An 11,310-nucleotide genomic window follows, 5' to 3' on the forward strand; every position below is an offset into this window, starting at 1 on the left:
ATTTTTCTAACCATGTGTAGCACAACACAATGTCACCCTCACGATAGGAAATGCACGTCTTACCATCACATCCGATAAAACATTATCTGTAACATATAGTGAAAATAACTCACCTTATGCACACAGATTCACCGCAATCAAAACAACAAATGCAATTTTAATGTTGCATTTAAGACAGTTTCAGAAATCAAGACTCTCCACATTTACGTGGCAATACATTAAGCGTTTTATCCGCCTATTGTCAAATGATGTGTAAAATAATACTTGGTATTAGTAGTGTTTCGTTTTCTTACGTCTGTTTAATACAGTTCTATTTTTCCATAATGTCTCAGAGGGAAAGTGTTCTTAAAAATGTGTTATTATTAAACCAACACTGGTGTTTTGCTCTTTACAATATTCCGACAAGCATATGAAGGCGTCGTGAGTGACGCAGCATTTCTGTTGCTCCTATTGGTCAATCCTCCACCGCGCCCACTTATGACGACATTAAATCTCGCCGGGCTCTTCCGGGCATGTGCACCGCTGTCAAATCCGAAGTGTAAACGGAAAGCAGTTTTAGTGTTGAGTTTTGATTAGTTGCCCTCTTTTACCCACTGTCATGTTAGTGCACCATGACAACCTGTATGTCTTATGACTGCTCCAAACCTTTTGGCCAAAGCCTTCTTGTTAACATGCAATGCTAACGTTAGCTTACTAAAAAGTTGTGAGCATCCTAAAGTTGTGGAGGAGTCCAGCAGCTGACAGCGGTAAAGACATGGGATCTGTCCGCTGGGCTTTCCGCTGTGGTTCGTGGACACCGAGCAGGTCTGATTGGCTGTTCGCTGCCCGCTGCATCCAGCGGGAGGAGAAAGACAGGATCGGACAGTTTGTGTTCGCTAAGGATGCCAAGTCAGCTATGGTGAGTCTGTGTTTTCTTGTTTTCAGTCTGCAGACCGTTTCCCACACATTGTTCAGTGATGTTATGTGTGATGTCCATTACACTGACTGCGTCTGTGGCCCTAATAGGCTGGCCGGCTGTTGCTCAGGAGGTTTGTGTGTGAGAAAATCGGAATCCCCTGGACAGAGATCAAACTACAAAGGTCTCCCAGAGGGAAACCTTATCTGGCTGCTCCGCTCAAGGTTACCTCACTTGCCTCTTCATTATAGTTAGTATATCAAATACCATTGTAACATAACTGACTGCTCTGTTTATAATTGAAATATTGACTTTTATCTTACACTCAACCAGTCTGCAGGCTGGAGCGGAGTTTCTGACCACAGCATGTTGGCTCATCAATGTATTGAATCTTATTTTAATGTTTATTCATTCATGCGTCCAGTTGAGAGGTTTCAAGATTTGAGTCATGATAATTAGTCTGATCCATGCTTAGGAGTTGTTTACATTAGATGTAGCTTGGACGCTGAGCATGTTTAGCATAGTCTATGGTCATTGTAAATGTGACTTGAAATGTGTTTATACTTCAATCATGATTGTTTCTATATGTCTGCAGGATTCTAGTCAGGACTGGAGTTTTAACATCTCCCACCAAGGGGACTACGCTGTGCTTGTTGCAGAGCAGGGACTGCAGGTCGGAGTAGATATTATGAAGACTACCATGCCAGGTACATGCTGGGTTTGATGAAGATGAAGATTTCCAACAATTTGTATATAAGTGTGGTTTAAAAACAAAAAAAGGACTAACCAGAATACACATGCGATGTCAGTGTCAAGTTTACATATATAGCACATTTATAAGGACATAGCCTACCAAAGTGCTTTACAGTAAAATACATAGCATTGTGAAGGCAGGAGGGACTCTTTGGTAGGAACCCTAAGTGGCAACTAAACCTGCACATCATCAGCAAAGCAGTGGAAGGGAATGCTGTATTTCTAAAATATCGACCCCAGGGGTAGCATGTAGAGAGAGAACAGCAGCGGACCCCCCAGAACCGACCCCTGGGGCACCCCACAGGTCAGAGGGACCACCGAAAGAAGAAAACGTCCCTGTTCAAACCGAGAAGGATCTGTCCGTGAGAAAGGATTCAAACCACTTCAAGGCAGTGCCTTTTATGTGGACACAGTGCTCTAGGCCAGAAAAATCCTATGATCCACTGTGTTGAAGGCCGCTGTCAGGTCAAGGAAAATTAAAATGGCACAGTTGCCAGAGTCAAGGGTTAGCGGGAGATCATTAAAAACATTTTAGAGGGATGACAGAAACAAGCAGGCATGCTGCAGTTCACACATGTACCCGGGCCCTGATCTCAATGATAACTGAAGACTTAAATAAAAATGCTGTGCAGAACGCTGATGCCACCTTGAAATCGACCTTTTTCAAATAACACTGTCATCACTTGATCAATCAAAAAGTTGCATTTGTGTGATTATTTTTTTTGTCTTGGACAAAAATCTGTTTCAACATTTCACAACAGTTCATCAACATTTGTTGCAATTTGAAGAAAATTGAGATTGTGTTCACACTGGCATCCAATTCTTCATAGTAGTTCTTCCAGCCTGTTAAATGTGTTTGTCATTCTCAAGATTTACCACAAGGGGTCACTGTTGACTCATATATATTATATGTGTGTATGTATGTGAAATTCCAGGCCATGGCAGCTTGTGTGTGCAAATGTGACTGTGTGTTACATTAAATTATACAGTGTTCTGTAATATTTTGAATAAATGGAGCAGTCTAAGCTAAAACATGAGTGTGTGTTGGATTATAATGTGTTTTCCTTGTTTCTGTCTCCTCACCATCTCCATCTCACTTCCTTCTTTACCCTCCTTCCCTTCCTCCCTCCTTTCAGGTAGCAGCTCTGTGCCGGAGTTTTTCCGCATCATGACTCGTCAGTTTACAGCGTACGAGTGGAGCACCATCCAATCAGCTGGCTCTGAACACCAGCAGCTCGCCGCGTTCTACCGCCACTGGGTAACCATGGCAACCATACGACCCTGTCATCACTTTGTATCGGTGCTGGGCCCTGCAGGCGGTGTGTGCGTGCATGTGTGAGAAAAAGAAACATGGGGAGAAAATAACATTGTATCTTCTGAGAGAAACACATTTATACATTATGCACATACATGTGTGAACACCTCAAGTCACGTTTTCTTTAGCCTTGCTTTCACATTTTGTCCTTGTTTCACACACTATAGTCCTTTTTTTCCCCTCTTGTTTTTCTCCTTTCATGCACACAGACACACACACACACACACATCCACAGATGGTCAGCTAAAGCAACAGTGGAGCTAAGTAAAGATGTGAGATTGAGAGGGTGGCACAGAGACGTCAAGCTCTGATATCACCACCACACTGTTGACTAATGGCAGAGCTCAGCAGTTGCCATGGCGATTAGCCTTGTAATAGTGTTTTTGTGGCTTATTGGCCATCGAGAAGTGCTGCCTGGACACACACATTTACACGCAGAGTCTCAGTTTTTGTATATGCACCCTTAAAAATGTGTGCATAGATTCCCATCTGTTTAGCCAACATGAGCTGCACACACACATACACATAAAGATGTCCTTCTCAGTTCCGACACACACAAACTTCTTGTGATGATGTAATGATCAAGTTTACTTTTTCCCATCAAGGCCCTGAAGGAGAGCTTCATCAAAGCTATCGGCACAGGTCTGGGCTTCAACCTGCAGAGGGTGGAGTTTCACCTCACGTCTGAAACGCTCACACAGGCGCGACCGCTACGTCAGACCAAGATGCATCTAGATGAGGAAGAAGAAGATGACTGGGTATTTGAGGTAAGTCAGGCTGAGTGACAGGAACTACAGAAGCAGGCTTTAGGAGTCGGGTGTTCTGCTGTGGGGCCCTTTGAGTACCGTTCCCCTGTGGAAGCCCCTCGCTAAGTGAATCACTTGTTCTTACAGAGAAATAGACAAAATTGATTGCAGCAGAGGGGCTCTCAAGTGCTCCTCCAGCCCTGCTAACACCACCACAAGAGATCAGAGGAGTGAATGTGTCTGTCTGAGCAGAAGAATCATGCTGCCATTCTTGTCTTGTCTCCCTCACTTCCTACATTCATGTTTTCTCTAATATCACTTTAGATATCTATCCATATATTTTTCCTCTGGACTCCTCCTCCTCCTCCTCCTCCTCTTCCTCTTGCTCTTTCCTTCCCTCCCCTGTGGTATAGAGATTAACAAGTGACTGCTAAAAGGTTACCACCGGTTTGAAAAGCCTGCTGTTACCTTACCTCTCCTCTGTGCTCTCTATCCTTTGGGAGGTCGTGGAGGTCTAATGCTGTTTTGATGTCTGTGTTTTCACACCAGGGGAAAATGGAACATGTATCGATCACAGGTAGAGGGTGAAGTAACATCAGCAGCATACAGAATGTGCGATTAGTTAGTGTGCAGAGGATGTAGAGCAAGGGTCAGACAGAACTAGTAATCCAGCACATTTCCAAAGGAAACATTGTGCTTTAGGCAAGGCAAGGTTTATTTATATAGCACCATTCATACACAAGGGGACAGACAGAATACAAAGCAACAAGTTAAATTAGTAATTAGAATGGAAACAACGAAATTAAAATCATAAAAGATTAAATGAGAAAAGTGCAGTTAAGAGAGCAGTCAATAAATAGCTAAGACTAATATATAGGAATTTAGGAGAACGCTGCAGTAATTTTTGATTTCATTTGAAAACTCAGTGAGAGTCAGCCAGATTTTGGAAGTAAACACACGCCCCTTTCTCTCAGAGCTTACCCTGAAGCCACGCCTCCCAACCAGTCTGTGACTTCGGCCATCATGCACGTACCTCTCTGGTGCGTGCAGAGCAGGAAGAGAGTGACAACCAGCCAATACTCCGCGCAGGGGCACCTCGCAGGATTGGCTGATGTTTTTAGCATTTTATAGCTTCCACAGATGATTCATATTCTTAGTTTTAAAGCGAAACTGCCGAACTAATCGGTTGCTATCGGATTGTAAAGAGAAGTTACACTAATTTAACAAAAAGTGCATCAGAATGTGTAGTCTTTGCTGACACACATTTTCTCCTTTTTTTTTAAAGTTTGGGCAATTTCTCTTCACATATATATTTTCATGATGTTAAAAACAACTCGGCTTAGAGATAAAATAGTTCATGTTCTTTGCTCTAAAACATCTCATCAATTGATACTTAGGTCTTGAGTTCAAGATATTTAAAGACGTCCGGATGCTTGCTTTTTTGTTAAAGTTTAAGAAAGACACAGATCAAACATAGTGCACAGCTCACTGATCAGTTGGCAACCATTCACACCTTCAGGCAGTCTAGGATCAGCAGTTCAACAGGCCTGTGGAGAGATGTCTTATATTTACACAAACAGACATATCCAAAGCCCCTGTGGAGCTCAGAGGGCAGATATGAGACTCATTACATCCTGCTGACCCCCAGTGATGTAATAATAATAAATAACACACATAGGAACACACAAAGATGGAAATGTATCAGTGCATTTACTTCTAAAGCTTTTAATATTTATGCATATATGTAAACATTCAGTAAACTGTTCTTTCTATACTCAATTACTTTTCATGTTGTAACCAACCCCCACTGCACATGCCACCACCTGTTACTCCCACATGTACACTTTCAGCTGATAGCATTTTCAGGAATTTAGGAATTCCAGACAGAAAACATACAGAACTACAACCAATATATGCAAATAAATGTCCGAAAAAACAGTAAAATAATAGTAATAATCTGTACTGATTCTACTATGACTATGACTAGAAAAGTTGTGAAACAGATTTAATTTCAGCTGGTCATTCTTCTGGGTACATGCAGTGTGTCTGCTTGGTGCTATCTGACTGCAGCTTCATTAAGGAGCCAGCATGTCCAGCATTTGCTCTGAATTCAAATAAACAGAAAGCTGAATGCTTTGTTATCTCTGCAGTGTGTGTACAGCCTGTGTTTCTTCATGTGTGTGTTACAGGAGAGCTTGCTGGATGCTGACCATCATGTTGCTGTTGCACTTGGAACAGCAGACACACCAGGCTCTGCAGTAAGGACACATAACACATAACGTTTAAATGTCTGTTTTTTTTTTTAATTCTAATTCTTCTCTTCTCCTCTCAGCCTCCTTCTTCATCTCTTCCTCCTCCCAGCACATTCACACTGCTGTCGTTCAGTGAGCTCATGGCGTCAGCCTCACCTCTGACGGACGAGGACCCTGCCTACTGGGACAGCTTCAACGTGAAGACTGAAGCTCCACAAAGACAGAGGGATACACACACGTCCACATGACACGCTGACACTCACCTGCCATACACACACACACACCTTTCAAAAACTTCCCCTCAAAAAATGCACAAATTCACTGACACTGAAGCTGTTTTCTTATTCAACACGAGCCCAGTCAAGTCCTGTCAAGTTTGTTTACCAGGTTTGTCCCAGAGGACGTCAGAACCGTACAGCCTCTCACACCATCTCACTCTGGACCATCAGTTCTGGTGAAGAATCTAAAAATAGATTTATATCAAGCACATTTTTTTCTATTTGTAATAAAAGTTTAGTTTACATGTATAATCTGCCAAAGCAGCCTAAAATGAATGACTTTATTATTCAGTGGACTGTAAATAAAAACTGATTGAAATCTCTATAAAATACAGTAAATGACAAAACAAAGCAAAAGAAGGAAGAGGGAAAAAAAAGCATTTTAAATCTTTATGAAAGACAAATAAAAGCAAGGATAAACTGATTACAGAAGCCATGGAGTCACAGAGTTTAACTCATGCATGCAGGGCGTTGGTGAAGGAAACTCATAATTCACTTGTCTGCACTGGAGATCGATGCCTCCTCTAACAAAGTCATCTTTCCGGAGAAAAGCTCTTATTCTTATTGCAAGTTGAATGCACAGTGACAGATACAGTAAAGCATCAGTAACGTTTGCATGGTCTGTTTTTCATTTGTAATCTTACCAGGCCAGCTACTGTCTCGCATGTCCTTAGAGATGGACAGTAATTCAGTATCCAGGGATTTCATAAAGTATAAAAACCCGGATCTTTGTCCCTTCACAGCCTTCCTTCTCTTTTTTAACCTTATTCTTATCTTGCATGAATCCTCTCCTCCCTCCATGTTATCTCTGCCTTTTTGCCTCCTTTCCTCTCCCTTCTCCATCTATCTATCTATTTTAGTCCAGGACATTTAGTTGACCGTGGTGTTCTCTCCTTTTTCTTTGTAGCTCATTCTTCTCCATCCTCCCTCTCTCTTATCTCCCTCTCTTGAGCGTAGCTCATACTGCCGGCGTCAGGCTGCATGATTAACCACTTTTTCTGCATCACATTACTTTAATCACTCTCTGTAATCACAGGTCTTTTCGCCTGCACACACAGGGAGGAAATGACTGTCTGTCATTGGGGGATAGAGGTCAAACAATGTGTTCAGTGTGGTATACAATGTGATTGGACATTATCTACTTCAACTTGCCCTCTGACCTCTGGAAGGAACACACATGTAAACACCTGAAGTGAAACTGTCCTCACACTGCTGTAATTACTGTCAAATTGTACTGATGAAAATAACCGGATGTTTCCTCAACAGTCGGTAAATAAAGTTATTGGCAGGGCTGGGAAGTAACAGATTACATGTAATTAGAATACAGTCACATTGTTGAAATCAATGGATCAAACATGAAGCCTTAAAGCAGCATCGCTGAGTGTCTGTATTGAGCTGCGGCTGTTTGGTCTCATCCATACTGTTGCAGTGCACATATACTAGCTTCATGTCTACAGTTATAACAGACGAATGTCTTTGTGAAATGGTAAAGTTTGTGCAACAGAAATGGTCAAAGTGTCCAGGAAAGGCTGCAGTTTGTCAGGCTCTGAAGCTGCTGTGTCATATAGTATTTTCATTTTCATTTTATTGATAATTATTTCCTTTTGTCATTAGTGGAATATTTGGTGTTGAAGTAATCCAAAAGTAATTGAAAGTAATCAAGTTACCTTATTTTCATATTATGGTTCTTGGATTACATTACTGAATACATTTTTAAAGCAACCCTCCCAACCCTGGTGATTGGTTATTATATTTCTGACAGGGAAACATAGAATCACCTGAAGTGTTGTGTCCTCACACACACAACCCTAACACCGGGTTCATCCGTGCTCTGTGACTCCACACAGGGGTAAAACCGGCCTGCACTCGCTCTTTTTCCTCATGTCTATCAACCTTCTTTTCACACACAGGACATGTGTGTGACTCCGGGTGTTGATGCAATGAAACTGTCCATATGGCTTCAATGTGATCTTTTGTGTTTATAAGAGTATGGATGTTGTGTATGTGTGTGTCTGTATGATGATGTGCATGGACATGTGTGCTGTGAGTAAACCATCGCCTCCAGCTGCAGTGACTCGTTTGCTTCCTCACCTTCTTAAGTCTTCAGCTCTCTGCAGCAGTGGGGGAGGAGAGACGAGGCGGCGGGGTCAGACTGCAGTCACACAGGCTTTCTTGGGAGAGAGGCCATTTTTAGTAGCCTCAGGTTTACTGGCATGTCAAGAGATGAGACCACAGGAATAGATTTTTTTTTCTTCCTTCCAAATGTGGGCCGGAGACAAGAGTGCTTTGGGCATCAGACAGATGAGAGTTTAGCCTGAGGTGAGAAACTCACATCAGCCTGCTGAGGAGGATAAGAGCAAAGTTTGTGCTGCGGGAGAACCTTTTGTGCCTTATTTAGACTTTTCTACTGTGTTTTTAAAATCAGTATAAAAATATGTTGGTGGTGATGTGTCATCCCATGCATTAGCTGAGCTACCTAACTTCCTCGCCACACTGGGGATACTCCAGATGGATTAAAATGATAAGATAATGTGATGTTGATAAATGTGACATGATCCCCTCTGAATGGTTTGTAAAACTACTTGACATTACATTGAGCTTTTAATTAATACCATACTTCAGTTTCTGATCAAATCTCAGCAGCTTAGCACACTTAATGTCACCTGGTACAGCATGTTGATGTGTATCACAAATGCAGGAAACATTATTTAAAATGTTGGCAGATGATAATTTAACATTACATTCATATATGTCTTCAATCATTTGACTTATGGCATCAATCATCAGGCAACAGCAAAACCATAAACATTGATGAGCATGTATTGGAAAAAAATATAGATATACTATATTTTTTTATATTTGTCCCTGAGTAACAGTAATTCATAACTTCAGTCACTGTAACCATTGTAGAAACACTCTTTATGTTCTCTTGCAAAAAAAGGTAGTAGCTGTTTGAGTTTAAATGGAAGCTTCAATGGTGAGGACTTTCTATGAAAAATAAAAAATCATAATAAAAGTCTGCATTATGCATCATGCACAACAATGTATTTCAGCGCAGAAATAAATTCATGATAGTTTAAAATAAGTAACAGAGAATGTTAGCATGCTATGTTTAGCATGCAATTTAAAGCATTCTGCTTTGAATTTAGACACCAAATTGCTCTTCAACCACTACAGCTGAAGCCTGAAGAGATTTATGGTAGTGTCGATGACCACACTTTGTTATGTCTGTCTGGTCAACCGGAAAATGTATTCAAAGGGCTTTTCTTCTTCTTCTTCTCTCATTGGCACTTTGTTCTTTGCTGCTTCTATAGAAGTGTGATGCTGTTTTGATGTAGCTACAGCAGCTTGGAGTCAGCAGAGGAAAGTTGCTGTGAGTTTTTCAGTCTGAGCTTTAAGCTTCATGTTGACTGAGAAAGAGTGAGCTTGATTTAGCAGACTGGACTGGTCATTCAGGGTGTCTCACTTCTGTTTGTCTCATATAGTGCTCTATGATATGCATGTGTGTGTGTCTGCTTGTAAACTTTAGCTATAACAGATTAACAGCAGCACGTGCAGCTTTTGCATCAGGCTTAGTGTCATCTTTATTGTTTAAGGTGCTGTTATCTGTGCTCAGTCTGTAGCTCAGTGTAAGCCCGCTGCCCACAGAATAATCCTCTGCCTGACTGGTGCAGGTTGCTCCCTATAACACCATTAATACGGTTCCATCTGAGTGCCACAGCACAGAGGAGAACAGAGTGTTCAGCTGGATTGATGACTGTCAGCGATCAACCTCCTATTGTTAGTGCAAATGCTGAGTTATTACCACACACACAACTGGAACCCCCGGTAACACAGTGGAATTTAAGTCAAGCTATGAAAGTGGGTGCACATTGCATCATTACATACATACAACACTGTATTTCAGTATTTATTCTTTGTGCTTTTGTATCTATTTTGGATGTTAGTTGTGTTGTCTTGTTCTATATTTGCTGATGTAACAACACAGTTTCTACTCAGGGATCAATAAACTAACATGCACCTCTGGGTAAAAGTATGTATGGCCACCAATTTGTCAAGTCTGGTCAAGACAATTATTGTAACTGCTGTGTAAGAGCCAAAAAAACAGAACAACAGTACACTGCAGTGGCTGTAACAGTCAGGAGAGGCAGAGCCTGTTCCTGGTTTAAAAAATGCGAGCGTGGTCTTATTTCACAAATCTACTGAATAGAAATCAGTTTCTGGGCCGAGCGTTTGCTGATTTTTCATGAATAATTAAAGAGTGCAGGCTAGTTTAAAAGTTAGAAGATTCAGGATTTGAGTTGGCAGCGAGTTTCTCTCCATTTTGCTCCACAAAGCAGAAGCAGCAAACTGCTGACTGTGCATCGCACATTTTGCAACGCTACGCTTAATATTTATAATTCTTGACCTTAATCCTAAACCTAATAACTGAGCAAATATTCCATATGGAGGCCTGTACGGATTGTATCTTTACAACACACACACTAGCTTTCTAGAACATTCGTCTACCCTTCTGCTATGAATGCAGAAAAAACCTGCAGCCTTAAGACACAAATACACACATTTATACAAGTTCATCACAATCACATCACTGCCCTATTTTCCATATGTAACTGGGGCACCTACATCCAGCCAGCTATATAAATGCAAACCTGTGTGTGTCTGTGTGAGTGCATGTTTTTACAGACGTCTGTACAAATGTGTGATGCAGTGCTGCAAGCGAAGCTTAGCATCAGACACAAGGGCATGATGGGTAGGAGGGGATGGGTAAGGGCAACAGGAGAGTGGCTCAGAGGGAAAACATGGAAAGAAAAGATGTGTGTGACATGAAGCGAAAGCAAAATAAAGAGCATGAGGTAGGACAATACCACCTATACCTACCGATAGGAGTTTGTTGGTACATATGTGGAGAGCAGAACGGGCAGATTATTGGGATGCAAGCAAACACTTCATGCTTCTTACATTGTAAAGGGTCAAGGTCAAATTGTCAATGCATTTCAAAGTCGGATTTAGTGACCTCTTGTGGTTAGTTGAGTACAGTAAATATCAAATGTGTATTTATGAAATAAAA

At 41.4% G+C, this 11,310-nt stretch overlaps 1 protein-coding gene across 1 annotated transcript; it reads left to right on the plus strand.

Moving 5' to 3' along the window:
* The first annotated feature begins 496 nt into the window (after positions 1-496).
* Positions 497-6,671, plus strand: aasdhppt (aminoadipate-semialdehyde dehydrogenase-phosphopantetheinyl transferase). Its single transcript, XM_028419653.1, has 7 exons — positions 497-898; positions 1,006-1,119; positions 1,491-1,602; positions 2,785-2,906; positions 3,569-3,730; positions 5,899-5,967; positions 6,042-6,671. Exons 1-7 carry the CDS (start codon positions 755-757, stop codon positions 6,207-6,209), a joined length of 891 nt encoding a protein of 296 aa, XP_028275454.1. The 5' UTR covers positions 497-754; the 3' UTR covers positions 6,210-6,671.
* Positions 6,672-11,310: the final 4,639 nt, after the last annotated feature.

The sequence above is a fragment of the Parambassis ranga genome, chromosome 13 (genome assembly GCF_900634625.1).
Source record: "Parambassis ranga chromosome 13, fParRan2.1, whole genome shotgun sequence".
NCBI lineage: Eukaryota > Metazoa > Chordata > Actinopteri > Ambassidae > Parambassis > Parambassis ranga.

What these genes read in the sequence shown, in the direction of transcription:
- aasdhppt (XM_028419653.1), top strand. Translation starts at nt 755, where the DNA reads ATGGGATCTGTCCGCTGGGCTTTCCGCTGTGGTTCGTGGACACCGAGC. An exon ending in TATGAAGACTACCATGCCAG is followed by an intron (nt 1,603 to 2,784) that starts GTACATGCTGGG and finishes CCCTCCTTTCAG; the next exon opens with GTAGCAGCTCTGTGCCGGAG. An exon ending in AAGATGACTGGGTATTTGAG is followed by an intron (nt 3,731 to 5,898) that starts GTAAGTCAGGCT and finishes TGTGTGTTACAG; the next exon opens with GAGAGCTTGCTGGATGCTGA.